This window comes from Nomascus leucogenys, chromosome 22a, assembly GCF_006542625.1.
Source record: "Nomascus leucogenys isolate Asia chromosome 22a, Asia_NLE_v1, whole genome shotgun sequence".
Taxonomy (NCBI): domain Eukaryota; kingdom Metazoa; phylum Chordata; class Mammalia; order Primates; family Hylobatidae; genus Nomascus; species Nomascus leucogenys.
In genome coordinates this window covers 131,140,435-131,166,176 of record NC_044402.1, presented here as the reverse complement: position 1 = coordinate 131,166,176, position 25,742 = coordinate 131,140,435, and the positions used below count along the sequence as shown (strand labels likewise).

Genomic DNA, 25,742 nt, shown 5'->3' with positions numbered 1-25,742 from the left:
AGTTAAGTTTTTGGAGAGTCAAAAGTTATCTGTAGATTTTTGACTGTGTATGGGAGTGCTTGTGATATTCCGTGCATACTCTCTATGCCACAAATAAAAATGATAGTTTGGAAAAGGACCAATCTTAGGTAATGAGGAAAGAATGAAGCCACATTGCTGAATCTCCCCAGTCCAACAAAGTAAATTAAAAGGAATTGAAAACAAAAACCCAAAATTTAAATCCTAAATGTAAATGAAAAATATTACTTAGGAGCCAAAGGACTGGAAATAGAATCTGCTAAAGAGACGGCTTCAAGGATAAAATATTTTGCTTGGTCTATGATGAAATTTATTCAGTTACTCTAGATAACTGTGGTCTCAAACAATAATTTCTGAGGTTGGAGCACTTCCTCAAAGGATGTAGTGTATGCTTGGAACCAGCTACCTGTATATGGCACTCTGTCTCCCATAACCATAATCTATTGAATCTGGGAAATTGTCTAGCAAGGCTAATAGATCTGGATGGTAAAGAAACAGTTGACACATTTTAGATTCAGACAGTTTATCACTTACACAGCCAACAAAAACAAAAAGAGCAAAGGTGCTAGCTCTCCATGTCCTTTGTTCCTCAGGATAGCACAGAAAGAAAAGGGGCTGGATGACGTCTAATGCAACGTGAGTAATGGCCCACATTCATGTTGTGGCTAGCAGTTTTATGGCCTGCAGCTATACCCTAGTGGGGATGAAACAGAAAGCCTCAGACCTCATCAGAACTTAGGAAATGATGAATGTCATGGTAGCCTCAAAAATATGAGCAGGAGAGTGGGGAATGGTCTTCAAGCAGCTCCTCTTATGCTTTCCTTGTGCAAATGTTCTGGAAAGATCACAAGTATTCTGCCAAGGCTTAGATCAGACCAGCTGCAGTTAAGCCCTGCCTCTGGGGTCTATGTGGAGACATGTATGGGAGGCCAGAATATGCCACCCTAGAATATGCCTCTTTGGCATAAGGATTATTTTGAGAAATAGGGGACATAGGAGAAGCTCTAAAAACAGAGTAGAAGTTACTCCTTTGTTAGGGAATTTTACATTTACAAAGGAAATCTCCATTCACAAGGATGTCTCCCTCTCTGTCCCAGGAAGAGAAGGATGATTCTAAATCACAAGAGACTCTTACCAACACAGAAGACACCTCAAATCTGCACAGCAAACTTTAATCTTGTTTACCATGCTCTTCCTGGTCATCCCCATAACTGGCTTTCCCATACTCTTCTTTCTTTGCCTTTAGCTGGAGATGGTATTTAAGTTTGAAGTCTCAGCCACCTCTTGGAGAGTTATTCATCTCTCTGAGTATCTCTCCTGTATACACACACACATATATATATACACACACATATGTATATACATATGTGTATACATATATGTATGTATATACATGTATATAACTATGTGTATACATACGTGTGTGTGTGTGTACATATATATATATATATATGCTAATAAACTTCTGTTTTTCTCTTGTTAATCTGTCTTTTGTTACAGGGGCCCCAGAGGATCTCGGTAGGGGAAACCTAGAAGGGTAGTGGGAAAATTATTTTTTCCTCCTTTACACATGCAAATACACCAGGGTGCCCTGGCAGAATCATTTTCCAACAGAACCAAGAATTGTCAGAGGTTTTGGTGCTCAACTGAGGAATGCTTCCATCCCCTAAACCAATTAGGATTCCATGAATTGAAAGTTGGAGATGCTATGTAGCCACCACAGTCTTCCTGATGCCACTGGGTAAAAGGTGAGAATGATGCTATCTAGTATCCAGTATGGTAATCAGTGACAAAATTATATATAAATAACAGTAGCTTTCTGTAATAGGCAATAATCAGTAATAAAATTCAATGGGAAAAGATTACTTTCACAGCAACAACAAAAAATACAAAACTGAATAATTGGGAAGATATAATATGATCCTTTATAGAAAGACTTTATGTTATCAGTTATAAGTTTCATACCAAATTATTCAATAAGAGAACTTGATAAGACAATTTTATTATTAAAATTTTTTTTTAATGATCCATTTATTTACAATTAAAAAAAACTTTTAGGTTCAGGGGTACATGTGAATGTTTGTTATATAGGGAAACTCTTGTCGCAGGGGTTTGTTGTACAGATTACTTCATCACCAGTTGGTAATTTTTCTGCTCCTCTCCCTCTTCCCATCTCCCACCCTCAAGTAGACCCTTAGTGTCTGTTGTTCCCTTCATTGTGTTCATAGTTATCATTTAGCTCCCACTTTTAAGTGAGAACATGTGGTATTTGGTTTTCTGTTCCTGCATTAGTTTGCTAAGGAAAATAGCCTCCAGCTGTATCCATGTTTCTGAGACATGATCTCATTCTTTCTTATGGCTGTATACCATTCCATGGTGTATATGTACCATATTTTCTTTATCCAGTCTGTTATTCATGGGCACTTAGATTGATTCCATATCTTTGCTATTGTGAATAGTGCTGCAATGAACATTTGCATGCATGTGTCTTTATGGTAGAATGATTTATATTCCTCTGGGTATGTACCCAGTAATGGGATTGCTTGGTGGAATGGCAGTTCTGCTTTTAGTACTTTGAGGAGTTGCCACACTGCTTTCCACAGTGGTTGAACTAAGTTACACTCCCACCAACAGTGTATAAATGTTCCCTTTCTCCACAACTTTACTAGCCATTATTTTTTGACTTTTTAGTAAGAGGCATTTTGACTGGTGTGAGATGGTGTCTCATTGTACTTTTAATTTGCATTTCTCTAATGATGAGTGATATTGAGCTTTTAAAATGTGCTTGTTGGCCATGTATATCTTCTTTTGGAAAGTGTCTTTTCGTCCAGACGCAGTGGCTCACACCTGCAATCCCAGCACTTTGGGAGGCTGAGGCGGGTGGATCACCTGAGGTCGGGAGTTAGAGACCAGCTTGACCAAATGTGGAGAAACCCTGTCTCTACTAAAATACAAAATTAGTTGGGTGGTGCATGCCTGTAATCCCAGCCACTTGGGAGGCTGAGGCAGAATTGCCTGAACCCGGGAGGCAGAGGTTGCGGTGAGCCAAGATCGCACCATTGCACTCTGGCCTGGGCAACAAGAGAGAAACTCCAACTTAAAAAAAAAAAAAAGTATCTTTCATGTCCTTTGCCCACTTTTTACTGGGGTTGCTTCTTTTTCTCTTGTAAATTTGTTTAAGTTCCCTATAGAAGCTGGATATTAGACCTTTGTCAGATGCATAGTGTGCAAATATTTTCTCCCATTTTGTAAGTTGTCTGTTTACTCTGTTGATTGTTTCTTTTGCTGTGCAGAATCTCTTAAGTTTAATTAGATCTCATTTGTCAAATTTTGCTTTTGTTGTGATTGCTTTTGTCTTTGTTGTGAAATCTTTGCTTGTTCCTATGTCCACGATGGTATTGCCTAGGTTGTCTTCCAGAGTTTTCATAGTTTTTTATTTTAAATTTAAGTCTTTAATTGATCTTGAATTGATTTTTGTATATGGTGTAAGGAAGAGGTCTAGCTTCAATCTTCTATCCCAGTTATCCCAGCACAATTTATAGAATAGGGAGTCTTTTTCCCATTGCTTGTTTTTGTCAACTTTGTCAAAGATCAGATGGTCATAGGCATGTGGTCTTAATTCTGTGCTCTTTGTTCTGTTCCATTGGTCTATGTGCCTTTTTTTTGGTACCAGTACCATGCTGTTTTGGTTACTGAAGCCCTGTAATATAGTTTGAAGTTGGATAACTTGATGCCTTCAGCTTTGTTCTTTTTGCTTAGGATTGCCTTGGCTATTTGGGCTCTTTTTTGGTTCTGTATGAATTTTAAAATAGTTTTATCTAGTTCTGTGAAGAATGTCATTGGTGGTTTGATAGGAATAACATTGAACCTGTAAACTACTTTGGGCAGTATGGTCATTTTAATGATATTGACTCTTTCTACCCATGAGCATGTGATGTTTTTCCATTTGTTTGTGTCATCTCCGATTTCTTTGAGCAGTGTTTTGTAATTCTCATTGTAGAAATCTCTCACCTCCTGATTAGCTGTATTCCTAGGTATTTTATTCTTTTTGTGGCAATTGTGAATGGGATTGCCTTCCCGATTTGGCTCTTGGCTTGGCTGTTGTTGGTGTATAGGAATGCTAGTAATTTTCGTATACTGATTTTGTATTCTGAAACTTCTCTGAAATTGTTTATCAGCAGAAGGAGCTTTTGGGCTGAGACTATGGGGTTTTCTAGATGTAGAATCAATGTTGTCTGCAAACAGGGATAGTTTGACTTCCTCTTTGCCTATTTAGATGCCCTTTATTTTTTTCTGCTTCCTGACTGCTCTGACTAGGACTTCCAGTACTTTGTTGAATAGGAGTGGTGAGAGAGGGAATCCTTGTCTTGTGCTTGTTTTCAAGGGGAATGCTTCTATCTTTTGCTCATTCAGTGTAACATTGGCTGTGGGTTTGTCGTAAATGGCTTATTATTTTGGGATATGTTCCTTCAATACCTAGCTTATTGAGAATTTTTAACATGAAGGGGTGTTGAATTTTATTAAAAGCTGAAAAGACAGTTTTAAAATGGCAATGATAAATTTTGAAGAACTGTGATGTGGAGTTTCCACAGGAGCAGTCAGAGATTAGTGGGGCCACAGGCACATTGTGTAGCTAGCTGCCAGAGGATCTGAAGGGAGGAGATAAGAATGGCTAAATGAACATTATAATGTTCTTGCTTGTTTCCTGAATTGCAAAAATGTTTCTGAAATTCTTCTCAAAGATGTCCTGTACTTGAATTCCCAGTCTGATGAATTTATCTTCCTAAAAAAGCAAAGAAAAAAACAATATAGCAACAATTATGCAATGAGCTGAGACTCCCAGTGTTGCAGATAATCCGGGGCCTCATTTTAGGTTATCCCAAATGTTAAGTAAGAATTAATCTAGTTAAGAGTTGCTTATGTTCCTTGATAATTTAATTATTTAACTTTATCTGGAAGACAAAGAAGTTGAAATAGTACTACACTGAAATCTAATTTCTGATCCAATGCTTATGGATTAATTTAACTTTTAAAAATTCTACTTGTAGGCCGGGCGTGGTGGCTCACGCTTGTAATCCCAGCACTTTGGGAGGCCGAGGCGGGCGGATCACGAGGTCAGGAGATCGAGACCATGGTGAAACCCCGTCTCTACTAAAAATACAAAAAATTAGCCGGGCGTGGTGGCGGGCGCCTGTAGTCCCAGCTACTTGGAGAGGCTGAGGCAGGAGAATGGCGTGAACCCGGGAGGCGGAGCTTGCAGTGAGCTGAGATCGCACCACTGCACTCCAGCCTGGGTGACAGAGCAAGACTCCATCTCAAAAAAAAAAAAAAAAAAAAAAAAATTCTACTTGTGTGATTTTTATGTACAGCATTTTTTGAGTAAGCTTATGATAGTACAGAAATGTTTAAGGCCATTTAATAATGTCTTCCTTTTCCCTTCACTTTCACCCCTTGACATAATCCTTGTTAATTTCTGAAATAGTGCCAGGAAATTCAGATGTAAAGAAATTCAATATTTTGACATTTGAGACCTTTGATTTGGTATCTTCCTCTAGAGAAGAGAAACACTTTAAATGCCTTTAAAGTGCACTTCTATTTTGAGTAGAAACAAATGAATCTGCAGCCTACTGTTCTCTATGGGTGAAAACAAACCATCTAGAAATGAGTCAACTCTGAGGTTATAGCACCATATTTGCAATGGCACCTTCCAGTTTGTTGTTATTTTCTCCACATGCACCACAGGGCTTTTAGGATACTTCCAGGATTTGTACTTGTATGGGCTTGTCATATGATAAGGGTGATTGTAACATTTACCTGACCTGAAAAGATGAGAGGGAAAGTGACTTTAAAGTGATGTAATTGAAAGAGAAAAGGAAGCAGGGAGAGCCACTCACCCTGTAAAATTCCTTGTGGTTATGAAAGATGAGACGCATGTCCTGCACAAACCCTTCTACCCGGGAGTACACCTGCTCATTCAGCCTTCTCTTGACTTTGTTTAACCACATAGGCGTCTGTGGGCCCTGAGACCCCTCTCTGTTCTGATGAGAAAAAGACCAAAGTGAGGCTATCAGCCCAGTGCCATAGACTCCCACTATTATGGAATAAAGGTTTGTGGGGTCCCGCAATCCATAGGTCAAAATCCCAATCCCCTTGTGAAGGTACTAGGAGGTGAGGCCTTTGGGAGGTCATAAGGTAAGAAGGGTGGAGTCCTCTTGAATAGGATTGGGGCTCTTATAAAAGAGACTCCGGAGAGTTCTCTCCTTCTCTTTCTGCCACTCAAGAACACAGGAAGCAACCCTGTGTTGTCTCTGCAACCTAGAAGACAGCCCTCTCCAGAACCGGACCCTGCTGACACCCTGATCTTGGACATGCAGCCTCCAGGACTGTGAGAAAAACATTTCTGCTATTTAAGCCACCTAATCTATGATAAATTTCTATAGTAGCCTGAACTAAAAACTCATCAACAAGGCAAGTAGAATGGCACCTTGTACCATGGGATTCAGATCACAGATTTGACAAATGACAGTATAAGCATTTTCTTTGGCTATTACTTACATAATATGGTTCCTTGGCGAAAAAGAGGCTTTTCGAATCAGAATAGACCTTCAAGAGGAGGAACTCACATTTCTGCAAAAGATGAAGGACGTTTCAAGTTAAATGCAATTTAGAGAGAAAGAGCTCATATGCATGCCCAAAGAGAACACACGACTCCCAAACCTGTGGACTCTTTGAAACAAACATGGCATGCGGAGTTTCTTTGGACTGGGATTTTCCTTTGGAATATGAATTGTAGCGTTAGGTCGTGGAGCAAAGCACACCACAGGCCAGCAGTTTGCTTTTGGGCTCCATTCCTTGAGCGCTTTGTAAGACTGTGCTTCTCCTGCCCAGGTGAACAGAAAGGAAGAAGCTTCAGGTTCACATTTTTACTCACCAACTGCTCCTCGGGCAGCATCTGCCTCATCAGGACTTCAGATTCCTGATGACCTGATTGGCTTTCTGGGCATCTTTCCTGAATAGTCTTTATCCTGCAGAAGATGCAACTCCACGGGTTCCTGAGAGATGGGGCATAAAGTGAGCAACGGCAGGTTCTGTGAATCAGCCGCCATTCCTACAGTTGTTCAAGTCCTCTGCTCAAGAATGCCTAGTGGTTTCCACGTTGTATCCAACTTCTTTCTTGGAGGCCTCTGCACTAGAGCCCCATTTGGACTCAGTAGCCAAAGGCATGCCCTCCCACCAATGGTGATAGCAGGGGTGATCATCTGTTGGGTGAAGTGCCCTATGAGTGACGGAATCTCATTTACCTCAAAACTTAGGGTTTCCACCTGAGCCACTGGGAACTTGATAATGAGCACTGTTTGCTACAGTTACTGGAAATGAGTACCTTAAGCACAAAGTGTTGGGCCTCTATGAGTCAATCAGATCATAGAAAAATCAGAAAACAAGTTCTTGTTTCTCAACTTTGCTGAGTAAGCACAGAGCACAGGCTATAGGCATCCTCTCCCTTGGCCCTGCCATATCTTATACCTAGAATCTGTGCTGCAGAAACTTCTTGAAAAGGAAATCTCCAGCTAGGTGTCAGATATCTTCCATTTGTTCCTAGATTCATTCTCCAACCTTCTCTACTAGGCTGTCTGTGCTAGGAGGCTCTTGATAATGAGGCAAATGCAATGACCCATCCTAGTGATGCCAGCATCCCCTTGGCCATGTAGTGCTTGCTCAAGGAGCCTGTTACAAAGTGCTCCTTTGAGAGCACTTTGCATCTCTGGTGCAGAGATAGGGGCTATACATGGGCTCAACCAAAAAAGCTGATTTTTCTTCTGCCTCTGCAGATTGACCAACTGGTCAAAAGCAGAGGTTTATGCTGATCCCCTGAGATGACACCCTGGGAGCAGGTGAGTCACATTAGCCTCCTCCTTTATGGAAGGGCAATGCTCTGCACTCATAGAGTCAGACACATTCCTGGTAGAGATCATCCTCTCAGCCTTAACAATTCTGTCCACACACCACTCACAGAGCAACTTATCAATCTCCATGGTATCCTGCACACCATCACCTCTGTCCAAAGGCACATTTTTTAGCAAAGGAAGTGAGCAGGGGACTCACACTTGGAGAATTCACAGGTCTCTACATGTGACCTGTGACCCAGAGTCAGTTGGCTTGATAGACTGCTGCAGCACTGACTTTACCAGCTGTGTCATGGTCCCACAGCAGGTGGCATATGCTTTAAACCAACAGGCAGTGTATGATGGCATCACCCCATCAGACAGCATGGGTCTGGGAGCCAAGTAGAGGAGGTAGAAGTTGACACCTCTTACTATTGCACTCAATAACCACTTGAAGAGTTTTTGCTTCCCATTAATCTGCTGCTGCCAGCACTGTTCAACAGCTCTGGATAATACTTGTGGATCCTGATACTAAGGAGCCTGCTCCTTATGCATCAAGAAACACATAACCAGGTACAGAAACTCTGCAGAGTACTCACGAGTGGCAGGAGGAGCTGTATCACAAGAAGGAAGGGCTCAGGGAAGGGGACACGTCTTACTCACTTGTTAGCTTCCACAGGTGGGATGTGGCAGTGCTCATGAAAGGATCTTGGACAAGTGTCGCAGCAGAACAGCTGTCCCCATTTGTTGCACACCTCACATATATTTGAGTTTTCTGGCTAGAAGGGGAGACGTAGACATCATTGGGATCAGTGAGACCCTTGGACCCTAGAATATGTGACCTTTTATGTATCAAGGGCACACTTGTAAATTTCTCTCCTCAAAATATTAAGGATTGCTGAGTGGAGATCTCAGAAGACATTTTGGTCTGTGGCAAAGTTCAGTAGATAGTGGCTGTGTGTCAGGCCAGAAAAGTTTTGTTTATGAAACCAGAGATTCTGACATGATGACTAGTGACAAAAATAGGATGAATTAGAGATGATTTGAGCAATTTATTAAACAGCTGGGAAAACCTGGCCCAGAAATAGTGTCTTTTCTGGCCGTCTACATTGTATCCTTTAAACTGACTTGTCAAAGGGTGATTTACTGAGAATTTAATATGATGGAATAAACTTCTGAGATATCACTGCAACCTACACTCTTGCCATATCAAGAATGAGTTGAAGAAAGGGCCTGGGGAGGAGTTCCTGGATGTCAGTTCTTTTCCTGGAGGGCTCTGGGCCTGCAGCAGTACCTCTGGTATGGAAAAACCGTGGGCAAGATGACCAGGTGGGCACCAGGGAGTACAGGGCTTTTTGCTTTTTGCTCTGGGAAACTGGAGGAAGAGTCCCCATGACTTAGTCAACTTGGCATTAAGGTGTTGTAATTTCTCTTCATCTACAAAGTCACTATACAAAGAAGAGACTAAAGTCACATATATAAAAAAAATTATAGGCTGCAAGATATATCTTGCCCATGTGTTCCCTTTCAATGGCAGAACTTGAGTGGCCTATTAGGAGCCATTTCTTGGGCACATCTCCATGGGGTGTGCCTGAGCTTCCCCTGGAGTGGGGCCATGTAACTGTTTTTCCTTTTTGTTGTAACAGATGAGACTCATCGATGCTGACCACTATTTTTAGGCTGCTGGATCAAGGTTTCTGATCCATCATCCTATAAAGTACACTGCAAGTGGGCCCCAAGAAAGAATAAATACCACAGGCAAATCCTATGTTTGAAGTTCCATTGTCTAGAAAGCCTGCAAACTTGATGTATGTCTCTTTAACCTTTTTAGTAAGAATTTTTTTCTTTTGTTTAGAAGTGGTTCTCAACTTGCTGTACAGTAGAATCCCCTGGGAGCATTAAAAAGCATCTCTGGAGCCCCATTACCAGAGATTTTGATTCAGTTAGCCTGGGTTGGGGTATAGGCATCAGTAAGTCTTAAATGTTGTCCAGATGGTTCTAATGTGCAGTCAATAGTTGAGAACTCTGGCCTCTAATGCAGTGGTCTCTGGACCAGCAGCAGCAGCAGCAGCAGCACCTGGAACTTGTTAGAAATGTACAACCTTGGGCTCTGCCTCTCACTCACTGAATCAGAAGCCCAGGGGTAGCTCCCAGCCAGCTGTGGTCTACGAAGTCCTTCAGATGGTTCTGATGGACCCTACACAATTGTGGCAATTGTGATTGAACTGTATTGCACTACAGTGACTCACACCTTTGCTTGTGCTAGAAAAACACAAAACACCAGAGGAGCTTTGGAAACACCAATTCTCAGGCAGCACCTCAGACCAATAACATCAGAATCTTTGTTGGGGGTGGGGGGATCCCCAGGTGATTACAATGTGCAGCCAAGGTTGAAAACCCACATTACAAAGTGGTTTCTCCGGAGTAAGGGCGGGGAGGTCATAACTAGAGTCATTAACAGCCTACAAGTTTGTCTAGGAAAATTTTTGAAAAGGAGTGAGTACTTCCTTGCTGGAAGAGTTGCCTTTTCCTCTTCAGAGAGGGCTTGGCTGTGGGCTGGTAAGAAATGGCCCTATGGGTCTCCCTTAGTCATCAGACAAGTTATGCAGACCCCAGAGGTGAGAGCTGTTTGACTACTGAAGGGTCTCACCTCCAGCAAAGAAACGGAAACAGTGTGGATTGATCTAGATCTTGCCAGGGAAGTGCATTGGCTAAGAAAATAGAGGGCATGGCAACCTCTTTTCTATCCCCTCTCAATTAGTGTCCTGTACCAGTCCAGCTGCATGGCATTTTTGTTTTGAGACAGGGTCTCACTCTGTCACCTAGGCTGGAGTGCAATGGTGCGATCACAGCTCACTGCAGCCTCAACCTCCTGGACTCAAGTGATCCTCCCACCTGAGCCCCTGGAGTAGCTGGGACTACAGTTGTGTCCCACCATGCCTGGCTAATTTTTGGTATTTTTTGTGGAGGTGGGGTTTTGCCATGTTGCCCAGGCTGGTCTCAAACTCCTGGGTTCAAGTGATCCTCTTGCCTCAGCCTCCCAAAGTGCTAGGATTACAGGCATGAGTCACTGTGCCTAGCTTACATGGCATTCTTACAGTGGAAGGTGCTCCTTGCAGTTGTGCAAAAGGCTGACCCTGCCTAAAATGCTCATCTCATTGCAATGAAAAGAATCAAAATGTGACTTTGTTTAGACAGGGAAGTCACCCATGATTTTGTTATTGAAATACCTGGGGTTCACTTTAGGTCTTGCTGCTTGCCACGCAGAAAGCCAATCACTGAGACAATGAGTATTGCCACAGAAGAAGGATTTAGTCAGGTGCTGCAGCCAAGGGGTTGAGAGATCAGTCTGAAATCTGTCTCCCTGACTCACTAAAGTTAGGGGTTTATATAGCAGAAATGTATCTACATGCAGGGAAGCAGGAATTAGGGAGTGGTAAGGAGGAGGAGTTGGTTAACAGGAAGGAGATTATTGGTTAGGCAGTCATAAGGGGTGAGGAGTTTGGCATCTCATTGTCCAAATACAGTGATCTGGTGAGTTTCAGTCCCTTGATGTTATGTGGGAGGTCTGACGGTTGGTTTCCTGAGAAAGAACTCAGGTAAGACAAATGTAACTCTCTCAAGTTTTAAGACAGAGAGGGTCAATTTGTATGTTTATTCAAAATAAACTGTAAAAATCAGATTTATGGGACAATTGGGTTCATTTTAGTGCCCCCTTTCTGTTTATCAATTCCTCAATCATGGGGAACTGGTCATCAATCTTTCTGGCTGTTTCATGCTGATGAGGAGTGTCGTGGGCAACTCCATACCATGGGTGGCCCACATAGCCACCCAAAAATCAAAAGTTAACTGAATACTATAGGTTTCTTCTGAAACACACTCCTTTTCTCTCCAGTCTCCCACTTCCACTAAAGACAAATCACAGCAGGACCAACCTACCTGCCAAATAAGCTTCAGTCCCATATTCTTGGCTTATTTACCCACACAAAGTGCAGCAAGAACCATTGTCCATATAGGCTATCTTAAACTGGCTTTGCTGGAACCTCTCACAAGGCCATTTCAGTCAAAGCCCTGGGAAAATGACCAGTTCCTCCAACTGTGTCTCGTTATAAAAGAAAACATATTCTTTTTTTTTTTGAGATGGAGTCTTGCTCTGTCACCCAGGCTGGAGTGCGGTGGCATGATCTCAGCTCACTGCAACCTCCACCTCCCAGGTTCAAGTGATTCTCCTGCCTCAGCCTCCTGAGTAGCTGGGACTACAGGCATGCACCACCACTCCTGGCTAATTTTTGTATTTTTAGTAGAGACGGGGTTTCACCATGTTGGCAGGCTGGTCTCAAACCCCTGACCTCAAGTGATCCACCTCCCTTGGCCTCCCAAAGTGCTAGGGTTACAGGCATGAGCCAACACACCTAGCAGAAGACAGATTCTTATTAAACGTACGCAAACACCTTGCCATGAATTAATAATATTCACAAATAGCTTATGAATTCTGGAGAAATTAGGCAGAGAGAGAGAGAGAAATATACCTCAAATTTAGTTTACAAGAGTAATGCTCCTCTCAGTTGTTAAAGGCAGCAATGTTTCAAACAAAAAAAATCCATAAGAAATTATTTCTGGCCTCCATTTGTTCAGTGTAGGCAGCTAACTCCTGCTCTGCTTCATATTAGGTTAGTAAACTTTATGAACATATCAGTTTTTCATTTAGTTTCTTGGATGTTTTCTCTCTCTAATCTAATGGAACAACCTCCAAAGTCAACAGAAACCTGCATTCAAGAGTCCTTTTCATGAACTCCCCCAAAGAAGCAAACCATGGACCGTAGCTGATTATAAGTTACTTGTTTTTTTTTTGTTTTTGAGATGGAGTCTCGCTCTGTTGCCTAGGCTAGAGTGCAGTGGCACGATCTCGGCTCACTGCAACCTCTGCCTCCCAGGTTCAAGGAATTCTCCTGCCTCAGCCTCCCGAGTAGCTGGGACTACAGGCGCCTGCCACCACGCCCGGCTAATTTTTTTTATTTTTAGTAGAGACGGGGTTTCACCATCTTGGCCAGGCTGGTGGCTGGTCTCGAACTCCTGACCTTGTGATCCACCCGTCTAGGCCTCCCAAAGTGCTGGGATTACAGGCGTGAGCCACCGCGCCCGGCTAACATTTACCCTTTTCTAGAGGGTAGACTCAGTTTCCCAACAATGAAACCTAATAAGACAGCATGAGGCCACCTAAATGTCTTTCTTTCCTCCTTTTTATCCACCCTGTAGTTATTCAAAAGATAAATAAAAATCTTTCATTAGCTCTCACGTGAAAATTTTATTTAAAAGAGAAAACCAAATTTCACCTTTGTATGGTGTATTATTAATATTAAAAGTAATTTTTAAAACCTTACAAACAATTTTAATTTTAATCAGTTTGATCATAACATAAGATCTCCATAAACCTTTTACGATTTTCTATTAAAGAGCAGATTAATGCTCCAAGAAAATGCAGTTATTCTGACACATGGGCCTGGACGCTGGCTTTGTATCAGTGTGCTTTTGATATTAATATTTAATTTATAGAAAACCCTCAAATCTCACATGTCCACATCTTCCATGACAGTCCCTTGGCCTAGACAGATTGACTAGTTTTAATTTCTGGCCCAGCGTCTCATGAAAGCAGTTCATTTTGACTGTCATTTTCTCCCAGGTCTGAAGATGAGGCTTAAACTAGGGTAATGTTCAAGATTTAGCAGAAGTAGGTGCCTTTTTTAGACCCAGAAGTCAAAGCCCTGTAACTTAACAGCACAAGGATTGGTTAAGAGGACATTTATGCTGCAGAAAGTCCTATCATTTTCTGTGACATGTCACAAACACTGTGATTTAGTGTCCGGTAGTTATTACTTCCTATAGCACTTCAAACCATTGTATTAAAGTATTTAGGTTACTCCTCGCATATAGCTAATTGCTAGCATTCTGGTGACAGAACTGTGACTAAAAGTGTAAAAAATGGGATAGGTCCTATTTTAAACTCATCAAAATAAGACAATTAACTTTTCTCTCCATCATTAAAAAATGGTAAATGTAAATATCAGTTTTGGAAATTTAGCATGAGGATAATAATCTCCTTTCCTTTAGATACTATGCAACAAAAACAGGGACAAAGTGAGATTAAGCACACACACAGTAATTTCTTTTTAGCTATTTTAAAAGAGCATCAGGGCCGGGCACGGTGGCTTACGCCTGTAATCCCAGCACTTTGGGAGGCCGAGGCAGGTGGATCACATAAGGTTAGGCGTTCGACACCAGCCTGGCCAACATGATGAAACCTCGTCTCTACTAAAAGTACAAAAATTAGCTAGGCATGGTGGTGGGCGCCTGTAATTCCAGCTACTGGGGAGACTAAGGCAGGAGAGTTACTTGAACCCAGGAGGCAGAGGTTGCAGTAAGCCAAGATGGCGCCACTGCACTCCAGCCTGGGTGAAAGAGCGAGACTCCGTCTCAAAAAAAAAAAATAAATAAAAATAAAAATAAAAGAGCACTAGCACACATTTCCATGATTGGTAATATAGTGCTGACAACTAATTAGGTAACTTTCTAATCAGTTACAGTACTGACAACTGATTAGGTAACTTTCACCACTAGACTCTTCAAACCAGTGAAACACTTGTGGATATTTTGTTTTCAAGTACACACATGAAAGACTCAACAGTGATAGAAGGTTTGGGATCAAAACTCACTAGTCTCACATCTTTTTTTTTATTACTACTTAATCCAAGTGAATGTCACTTAATTTTAATAATGGTAAAGATAACTAAAGTAATTTGAGAGAAATCCCAATTAGTATAATTTCCTTAAGGATAGGCCAATATTTTCTGAACATTAAAACTTTGTACCTATATCACAATTTTTCCTCATTAAAGGACAAGATCTGAAACTAACTGAAATTATTGATTGAATTAAATTACCTTGGAAAAAAACACCATTTAAACATTTCTATTCTCACCTACTTTTCAAATAACAAAATACAAAAGTGCTATTACTTTTCAGAACTTGTATGTCTGTTATTTATTTAGTTTTTGCTAGGAACCTTAAAGCTCTTACAGCCCTCTAGATCGTTAGAAATAAGCAAAACCATCAAATTTTAAATGGTTGGTGTCCTCTATTAATTTTTGGAGGCTTGACAGAGGTAGATTAGGAAGTTTAGATAAATAGGGAAAATAATGAATTGTTGGAAATGCATAGGCAACAAAATGACTATTCATAGAACCAAATAAAAGCCTTCCATTAGAAACTAAAAAACACAAATTTATATATGTATATATAAGTAAAATCCAAAGGATAACAAACAGCAAATACATGAAAATTAGAAGCTAAAACAAATAAATAGGAAACCAACCTCCAATTTTTCTTCTACTCAGTTTACCTTGGAGGCTATAGTATTATTCAGAGCCTAAAAACATATGATGAATATTTTGTTCCTGATACACAATTAAATGTCCTTAGGTCCACCACACCCACTATATGTTTTGTACAATTAAGAAACTCACTTTAGGTATGTAACTAGTAAGTACTTTAGTGCTAGTACTATCTATGCACAATAGCAGAATGTGAAGCAATGCAAGCATGTATGTGAAATTCGGCTCCACACTACATCTGGCTTCATGCTTAATTATATTAAAAAAAAGAACTGCCAAACTGCCAATGTATTTCTTTTTTTTAATTAATTAATTTATTTTTATTTTTTCTTTTTTAAAATATACTTCAAGTTCTAGGGTACATGTGCACAACGTGCAGGTTTGTTACATAGGTATACATGTGTCATGTTGGTTTTAGCATTTCTCCTAATGCTATCCCTTCCCCAGCCCCTCAACCCCCCAACAGGCCTCGGTGATGTGATGTTCCCCGCCCTGTGTCCATGTGTTCTCATTGTTCAACTCCCACCTATGAGTGAGAACATGCGGTGTTTGTTTTTCTGTCCTTGTGATAGTTTGCTTAGAATGATGGTTTCCAGCTTCATCCATGTCCCTGCAAAGGACATGAACTCATCCTTTTTTATGGCTGCATAGTATTCCATAGTGTATATGTGCCACATTTTCTTAATCCAGTCTATCATTGATGGACATTTGGGTTGGTTCCAAGTCTTTGCTATTGTGAATAGTGCTGCAATAAACATACGTGTGCATGTGTCTTTATAGTAGCATGATTTATAATCCTTTGGGTATATACCCAGTAATGAGATTGCTGGGTCAAATAGTATTTCTAGCTCTAGATCCTTGAGGAATTGCCACACTGTCTTCCACAATGGTTGAACTAATTTACACTCCCGCCAACAGTGTAAAAGGGTTCCTATTTCTCCACATCCTCTCCAGCATCTGTTGTTTCCTGACTTTTTAATGATGGCCATTCTAACTGGTGCGAGATGGTATCTCATTGTGGTTTTCATTTGCATTTTTCTGATGACCAGTGGTGATGAGCATTTTTTCATATGTTTGTTGGCTGCATAAATGTCTTCTTTTGAAAAGTGTCTGTTCACATCCTTTGCCCACTTTTTGATGGGGTTGTTTTTTTCTTGTAAATTTAAGTTCATTGTAGATTCTCGATATTAGCCCTTTGTCAGATGGGTAGATTGCAAGGATATTCTCCCATTCTCTAGGTTGCTTGTTCACTCTGATGGTAGTTTCTTTTGCTGTGCAGAAGCTCTTTAGTTTAATTAGATCCCATTTGTCTATTTTGGCTTTTGTTGCAATTGCTTTTGGTTTTAGTCATGAAGTCTTCGCCCATGCCTATATCCTGAATGGTATTGCCTAGGTTTTCTTCTAGGATTTTTATGGTGTTAGGTCTAACATTTAAGTCTTTAATCTGTGTTGAGTTAATTTTTGTATAAGGTGTAAGGAAGGGATCCAGTTTCAGCTTTCTACATATGGCTAGCCAGTTTTCCCAGCATGATTTATTAAACAGGAAATCCTTTCCCCATTTCTTGTTTTTGTCAGGTTTGTCAAGGATCAGATAGTTGTAGATGTGTGATGTTATTTCTGAGGCCTCTGTTCTGTTCCATTGGTCTATATATCTGTTTTGGTAACAGTACCATGCTGTTTTGGTTACTGTAGTCTTGTATTATAGTTTGAAGTCAGGTAGCATGATGCCTCTAGTTTTGTTCTTTTTGCTTAGGATTGTCGTGGCTATATGGGTTCTTTTTTGGTTCCAGATGAACTTTAAAGTAGTTTTTTCCAATGCTGTGAAGAAAGTCAGTGGTAGCTTGATGGGGACAGCATTGAATCTATAAATTACCTTGGGCAGTATGGGCATTTTCATGATATTGATTCTTCCTATCCATGAACATGGAATGTTCTTCCATTTGTTTGGGTCCTCTTTTATTTTGTGGAGCAGTGGTTTGTAGTTCTCCTTGAAGAGATCCTTCACATCCCTTGCAAGTTGGATTCCTAGATATTTTATTCTCTTTGTAGTAATTGTGAATGGGAGTTCACGCATGATTTGGCTCTCTGTTGGTCTGTTATTGGTGTTTAGGAATGCTTGTGATTTTTGCACATTTGTTTTGTATTCTGAGACTTTGCTGAAGTTGCTTATCAGCTTAAGGAGATTTTGGGCTGAGACGATGGGATTTTCTAAATATACAATCATGTCATCTGCAAACAGAGACAATTTGACTTCCTCTTTTCCTAAATGAATGCCGTTTATTTCTTTCTCTTGCCTGACTGCCCTAGCCAGAACTTCCAACACTGTGTTGAATAGGAGTGGTGAGAGAGGGCATCCTTGTCTTGTGCCGGTTTTCAAAGGGAGTGCTTCCAGTTTTTGCCCATTCAGCACGATATTGGCTGTGGGTTTGTCATAAATAGCTCTTATTATTTTGAGACACATTCCATCAATACCTAGTTTACTGAGAGAGTTTTTAGCACGAAAGGCTGTTGAATTTTGTCAAAGGCCTTTTCTGCATTTATTGAGATAATCATGTGGTTTTGTCATTGGTTCTGTTTATGTGATGGGTTACGTTTACTGATTTGCGTATGTTGAACCAGGCTTGAATCCCAGGGATGAAGGTGACTTGATCGTGGTGGATAAGCTTTTTGATGTGTTGCTGGATTTGGTTTACCAGTATTTTATTGAGGAGTTTCGTATTGATGTTCTCAGGGATATTGGCCTAAAATTCTCTTTTTTTGTTGTGTCTCTACCAGCCTTTGGTATCAGGATGATGCTGGCCTCATAAAATAAGTTAGGGAGGATTCCCTCTTTTTCTATTGATTGAAATAGTTTCGGAAGGAATGGTACCAGCTCCTCTTTGTACCTCTGGTAGAATTTGGCTGTGAATCTGTCTAGTCCTGGACTTTTTTTGGTTGGTAGGCTGTTAATTATTGCCTCAATTTCAGAACCTGTTATTGGTCTATTCAGAGATTCAACTTTTTCCTGGTTTAGTCTTTGGAGGGTGTATGTGTCCAGAAATTTATCCATTTCTTCTAGATATTCTGGTTTATTTGCATAGAGGCATTTATAGTATTCTCTGATGGTAGTTTGTATTTCTGTGGGATCTGTGGTGATATCCCCTTTATCAGTTTTTCTTGCATCTATTTGATTCTTCTCCCTTTTCTTCTTTACTAGTCTTGCTAGTAGTCTATCTATTTTGTTGATCTTTTCAAAAAACAAGTCCTGGATTCATTGATTTTTTGATGGTTTTTTTGTGTCTCTATCTCCTTCAGTTCTGCTCTGATCTTAGTTATTTCTTGCTTTCTGCTAGCTTTTGAATTTGTTTGCTCTTGCTTCTCTAGTTCTTTTAATTGTGATGTTAGGGTGTTCATTGTAGATCTTTCCTGCTTTCTCTTGTGGGTATTTAGGTCTACAAATTTCCCTCTACACACTGCTTTAAATGGGTCCCAGAGATTCTGGTACATTGTGTCTTTGTTCTCATTGGGTTCAAAGAACATCTTTATTTCTGCCTTCATTTCGTTATTTACCCAGTAGTCATTCAAGAGCAGGTTGTTCAGTTTCCATGTAGTTGTGCAGTTTTGAGTAGTTTATTAATCCTGAGTTCTAATTTAATTGCACTGTGGTCTGAGAGACAGTTTATTGTGATTTCTGTTCTTTTACATTTGCTGAGGAGCGTTTTACTATAAATTGTGTGGTCATTTTTAGAATAAGTGTGATGTGGTGCTGAGAAGAATGTATATTCTGTTGATTTGAGGTGTAGGGTTCTGTAGATGTCTATTATGTCTGCTTGGTCCAGAGCTGAGTTAAAGTCCTGGATATCCTTGTTAACCTTCTGTCTCATTGATTTGTCTAATATTGACAGTGGGGTGTTAAAGTCTCCCATTATTATTGTGTGGGAGTCTCAGTCTCTTTGTAGGTCTCTAAGGACTTGCTTTATGAATCTGGGTGCTCCTGTATTGGGTGCATACATTTAGGATAGCTAGCTCTTCTTGTTGAATTGATCCCTTTACCATTATATAATGGCCTTCTTTGTCTCTTTTGATCTTTGTTGGTTTAAAGTCTGTTTTATCAGAGACTAGGATTGCAACCCCTGCTTTATTTTGTTTTCCATTTGCTTGGTAGATCATCCTCCATCCCTTTATTTTGAGCCTATGTGTGTCTTTGCATGTGAGATGGGTCTCCTGAATACAGCACACTGATGGGTCTTGACTCTTTATCCAATTTGCCAGTCTATGTCTTTTAACTGGGGCATTTAGCCCATTCACATTTGAGGTTAATATTGTTATGTTTGAGTTTGATCCTGTCATTATGATGTTAGCTGGTTATTTTGCCTGTTAATTGATGGAGTTTCTTCATAGCATCGATGGTCTTTACCATTTGGCATGTTTTTGCAGTGGCTGGTACTGGTTGTTCCTTTCCATGTTTAATGCTTCCTTCAGGAGCTCTTCTAAGGCTGGCCTGGTGGTGACAAAATCTCTCAGCGTTTGCTTGTCTCTAAAGGATTTTATTTCTCCTTCACTTATGAAGCTTAGTTTGGCTGGATATGAGGTTCTGGGTAGAAAATTCTTTTCTTTATGAGTGTTGAATATTGGATGCCACTCTCTTCTGGCTTGTAGGGTTTCTGCTGAGAGATCTGCTGTTAGTCTGATGGGCTTCCCTTTGTGGGTAACCCGACCTTTCTCTCTGGCTGCCCTTAATATTTTCCTCTTCATTTCGACCTTGGTGAATCTGACATTTATGTGTCTTCTGGTTGCTCTTCTCAAGGAGTATTTTTGTGGTGTTCTCTGTATTTCCTGGATTTGAATGTTGGCCTGTCTTGCTAGGTTAGGGAAGTTCTCCTGGATAATATCCTGAAGAGTGTTTTCTAACTTGGTTCCATTCTCCCTGTCACTTTCAAGTACACTAATCAAACGTAGGTTTGGTCTTTTCACATAGTCCCATATTTCTTGGAGGCTTTGTTCGTTTCTTTTCATTCTTTTTTCTCTAATCTTGTCTTCTCACTTAATTTCATTAATTTGATCTTCAATCACTGATATCCTTTCTTCCACTTGATTGAATCGGCTATTGAAGCTTGTGCATGTGTCATGAAGTTCTCGTGCCATGGTTTTCAGCTCCATCAGGTCATTTAAGTTCTTCTCTACACTCTTTATTCTAGTTAGCTATTCGTCTAACCTTTTTTCAAAGTTTTTAGCTTCCTTGTGGTGGGTTAGAACATGATCTTTTAGCTTGGAGAAGTTTGTTATTACCGACCTTCTGAAGCCTACTTCTGTGAACTTGTCAAACTCATTCTCCATCCAGTTTTGTTCCCTTGCTGGTGAGGAGCTGCAATCCTTTGGAGGAGAAGAGGCGCCCTGTTTTTTGGAATTTTCAGCTTTTCCGCTGTGGTTTCTCCCCATCTTTGTGGTTTTACCTACTTTTGGTCTTTGATATTGGTGACCTACAGATGGGGTGTTGGTGTGGATGTCCTTTTTGTTGATATTTTTGCTATTCCTTTCTGTTTGTTAGTTTTCCTTCTAACAGTCAGATCCCTCAGCTGCAGGTCTGTTGGAGTTTGCTGGAGGTCCACTCCAGACCCTGTTTGCCTGGGTATCACCACTAGAGGCTGCAAAACAGCAAATATTGCTACCTGATCCTTCTTCTGGAAGGTTCATCCCAGAGGGTCACCTGCCTGTTTGAGGTGTCTGTGAGTCCCTACTGGGAGGTGTTTCCCAGTCAGGCTACAAGGGGGTCAGGGACCAACTTAAGGAGGCAGTCTGTCCATTCTCAGAGCTTGAATGCCTTGCTGAGAGAACCACTGCTCTCTTCAGGGCTGTCAGACAGGGATGTTTAAGTCTGCAGAAGCTCTCTGCTGTCTTTTGTTCTACTATGCCCTGCCCCCATAGGTGGAATCTATAGAGGCAGTAGGCCTTGCTGAGCTGCAGTGGGCTCTGCCCAGTTCATGCTTCCCTGCCTTTTTGTTTACAGTGTGAGCTACTCAAGCCTCAGCAATGGTGGGCGCCCTTCGGCCCACCAATCTGCAGCATCACAGGTTGATCTCAGATTGATGTGCTAGCAGTGAGCAAGGCTCTGTGGGTGCGGGACCCGCCGAGGCAGGCACAGGAGGGTATCTCCTGGTCTGTCAGCTGCTAAGACTGCAGGAAAAGTGCAGTAGTATAGGTCAGGAGTATACCGTTTCTCCAGTGTACTATTAACCAGACAGATAGTCTGTCACAGCTTCCCTTGTCTAGGAAAGCGAGATCCGCCGACCCCTTGTGCTTCCCGAGTGAGGCGACACCCACCCCCGCTTCAGCTTGCCCTCTGTGGGCTGCACCCAGAGTCCAACCAGTCCCAATGAGATGAACCAGGTACCTCTGTTGGAAATGCAGGAATCACCTGTCTTCTTCTTCAGTCTCGCTGGGAGCTGCAGACTGGAGCTCTTCCTATTCGGCCATCTTGGAGTGCCAATGTATTTCTTCACAACATTTCTTAATTTACTAATTCACCTTCATCAAGACTAAGAGCTTTAACTGTGAGCAATGTTAATTGGTCAAGTTTCTCCAATTTTCTGTCAGGTTTTAAATAATATTTTATTATCTAAACTTTTCAACTTACTGTTTTTTCTGTATGCTCATGAAGATAGACACACAGGGAAACAGGGAAAAAAATTACCTATGGCTTACACAGACCATCTATGACATGGTTCAACTTTCTGTTTTGTCCTAAATTTTCTTTTTCTTTTTTTTTAAAAAATAAGTCATTTTACTTTAGGACAAAAATTTACCATACAAAATCCTTTCTCATACAAAATTATTCTCCTTTCTTTGTAACCTTCCTTACCAAATTACATCTTGATATCCATAACTCTCTTTACATCTCTCTCCTCTACTTACTGGTTCCTTTTTACCTTGTTTCATAAATAACCTTTTCAAGCCCATAATTTGAAGTAACCTTCAGATAACCTCTGAATTAGACAAAATTATTCTTTTTCTCAATAAAAACACATCTTCTTTGGCACATTTTATATACAGAATTACATATTAACTAGAATTCTTGTCCTTAGTAATGTTAAATTTTAGCGAAAACCTAGGAAGCAAGAAATCCTGAGTTGCCTATGAGATACTAGCATTTTATAGATGAGAAACATTCCGCAATTTTTAGAAACATGTTCCCTCATATCATAACCTTTTCTTAATTGGAAATTACCAGACATCCAATGAGCATCCAAAATGACTTTAAGATTTTAAATTACACAAAAACTTTATCTATAGCACTTACCCATTTATATTTTATTTTAGTAGTTTATGAGATTATTTATGCATCATTTCCTTGTTAACCATTTTATAATCTGTGAATATCAAATGTTCACCTAAGTAAGAACTTTAACTACATGGGTATTTTCACCAATAACTCAGAAGATTCAACTGTTTTGATTAAGTTTGTTCAAAAGAACGTTTGTTCAAAAGAAACTGTAAACATCAGTTCTATGGGACAATTGGGCAACTTTCAAGTTTGGCAGACGCCCTTTTCTCTGCATCCACATGGCAAGCAGAGAAAGGACAGTGAAAACCTACAGGCCACTTTTGACCGTTTAATTTAAAAGTAAACAGGCTTCCAGATTAACCTACCTTGGGAAGGTCTTGTGATTCGTGGTGAAATCCTGTCCCTGAATCTCATGATGAATTCCTCAAGTTGTTGACATACTGATTAATGCATACCCCACTGACCCTGAAAAGGGTGCTGACTTATTTCTGAATCATAAAGTTTTACTGATTGTCTTACATGAAGACATTTGAGCCTGTATGTTGCAATCTGTATCCAACGATTGTAACCTCTCTATTGTATCCTCCAATGAGAAAGGACAATTCTGGTTTGAAGAGTCCCTCTTCCTTCTCCTGACCCTACCTATAAAATCATTCCAACTTGTAACAGACTCTGGAACACTTTCAACTTTGTTGGTGTGTTTTCTTGTGTTGATCATTTGGCTTTCAATAAACCATTATCAAATTATTTCTTTCTCAACAGGCTTAATTTTGGTCAACATTCTGGTGTAGTTGGCAGAATTTTGTAGTGACCTCCCTGGACCACTTAGTCCGGCCTCCGACCTTTGTGCAGGTACTGGCAATGAACACATTGTGTTCCTGAACTTGGATGCCCTGGCTGGGTGTTGGGGATGAGTTCCTCCCAAAATCAATGAACTTCCCATCGTGGTGGAAGTTCTGGTTTTTTGAAGCTGGTTTTCTCCCTGGCTAGACAGGAGTTTTTGTTGAATCCTAGGGCAGTGTAAAATAGGAGCTCTGTGAATTGTTTCTCTCAAGGTTTTGGATGGGACAACCTTTCCTTAGCTTTCTCATTTTTAAGTGCATGAGGGAGGGCACTCTTGCTCTGAAGTTAAGAAATGTTCTCTGTCTATGACCAAATGGTTTTTAGGAAACCCACAATAGCAGAGGTGTCAGGGCATACCCCCTACAACATGGAGCAGTCTTATAGGAAAATCCCCACACTGTTAACTTTTTGCTCAGCTGGCAGGCTTCATAAAAACTGATTATCTCTTGCCCATGAATACCCTGAAACTTCTTCGGAGGTGACTCTGGAATCAGAGACATGTAAGAGAATCTTTTCAGCCTATTGAGTGAAATTTTGGGGAAGAAAAATTCAAAACCACCACACTTGATCCACTACATTACTTGTCTCATTCAAAACAACCAAGATGGGAAACATGTCTTCTAAGGCTCAGGGTACACTGCCTCTATCAGCACCAGCTGGTTTGATGTGTAACACTTAGGGTCCTTCTTCTTGCAAGTACTTAGGTAAGTGGACCCATGTAACCCGGGATGGTCATAAGCAGCAGTGGCCAAAATGGGGATCTTTTGAAAATGCCTAAGCTGATGTATTACCATACACAATTGGAAAAAGCTGGTTTTAGAACCAGACAAATTGACTTACTTCTGATAGCAGTGAGATGCTCCTAAAAGAAATTCTGGGAAAAAAAAACGGCCTTCATTGAAGAGATAAGCAAAAGGCTATCCCACACTATTTCTGATTTGAAAAAGACTTCAAAAGCTTTTTCCCTTTCATTCCAATTGCTTCTCCTCCTTCTACCCCTATGCCTTCATATTCTTCCTTAGCTGAATTTATTCCTTTCTACTTGTTCTTTTGGCTCCCATCTGTCTCTTAGGTAGAGATTTTTGGAATGTCACAATACACACATTTCCTTCCCTCAAAAGGGGGAAAACATATTTATTTACATTTGGAACAGAAGGAGCAAACAGAACAACTAAAGAATGAAAATGAAACAATTAAAATTATCATAATTATCACCAACAATTTTTTCTGACCCAAGACTAACGAATGACACTGATGAGTTATTGCAAGCTTTGCTGGATCACTTATGCTCCCAATCTCTCACTGACTTTGGTAAAACATATTCAACCACCCCCATTAAAGTGGAAGTAAACCCAATTAAACCCTTTATCCAATATCAGACAATACCCTTTAAATGCCCTGCTGGACTTCACAGTCCCTTGGAGATGTAAAACTTCATTAGCCTTAAATTCTTTCTCTGTGCTTTGAGATATAAATTTGCTACACTCAGTAAGGGCTTTGGTCATGTAGGACAGATAACTTTAACTTGTACCATTTTGAAAGGCACAATTTAATTCAATTCTCCTTTTAAAACTAGTGAAATTTACCTGATTCATGACCAAAATTTTAAAATCAAAGCTATAAAATCTCCATGTAGTACCAGATTGACTTATAAATACATTAATGCTCAGGAATTAGTAGTCTGAAACATCTAAGTTCACATGACTTGAATAAATCTTTTGACAAGTATGACTGATTAAATATTTTTGCTTTAATAAGAACAACTATCTTCTAAGTTATCAGCAAAATATTCATATATTTAACTTTAAGGTTCTTTCTTAGGTGAACATCTGATATTCACAGGCTATAAAATTGGTTGACAGGAAAATAACTTGAAATGATGACTAGCTTTGTCTAATATATCAGTTTTCATAAGTAATCTAGGTAAACTGTTAAAAATAAAGTAAATGTAAATGGGATAAACATACATAAATAAACTTTTAATGTAATTTATAATCTTAAAGTTTTGCTATATTAAATTCAAAAATAGATGCTCATTAAACGTCTAGGTCAATTCCAATTAAGATAAAAAATGTTTTTGTTATGGGAAAATGTTTCTACAAATTATAAAAGAGTTCTCATTTGTAAGATACTGTCATGTGATACACAATTCAAGATTTGTTTCCTAGGTTTTCAATAAAATTTGAAGTTACTGAAAGTTTAAACATTCAAATTAATATATATAATTCTAAATTTAAAATGTGTCAAAAAAAGTAAGATGTGTTTTTGATGACAGAAAATTATAAGAAGGCATAAAAGTATGTTCTTTACTGAGAAAAAGTAATTGTGTTTAATTCAGGGGTTATTTAA

The 25,742-nt window shown here is 40.0% G+C and overlaps 1 protein-coding gene across 3 annotated transcripts in view; it reads right to left on the bottom strand.

The window, feature by feature from the left end:
• Positions 1-2,063: 2,063 nt before the first annotated feature.
• The window catches only part of SP100 (SP100 nuclear antigen), a 127,225-nt gene continuing 103,546 nt past the window's right edge, over positions 2,064-25,742 (bottom strand). For all 3 annotated transcript variants that reach the window (XM_003274719.4, XM_030802389.1, XM_030802390.1), the window contains 5 exons: positions 8,565-8,680; positions 6,950-7,070; positions 6,574-6,645; positions 5,913-6,056; positions 2,064-4,801 (listed from right to left, as the gene is read on the bottom strand). In XM_003274719.4, coding sequence (XP_003274767.2) covers positions 4,691-4,801; positions 5,913-6,056; positions 6,574-6,645; positions 6,950-7,070; positions 8,565-8,680 — 564 coding nt within the window. In that variant the 3' untranslated portion in view covers positions 2,064-4,690. The remainder of the gene's footprint in view (positions 4,802-5,912; positions 6,057-6,573; positions 6,646-6,949; positions 7,071-8,564; positions 8,681-25,742) is intronic.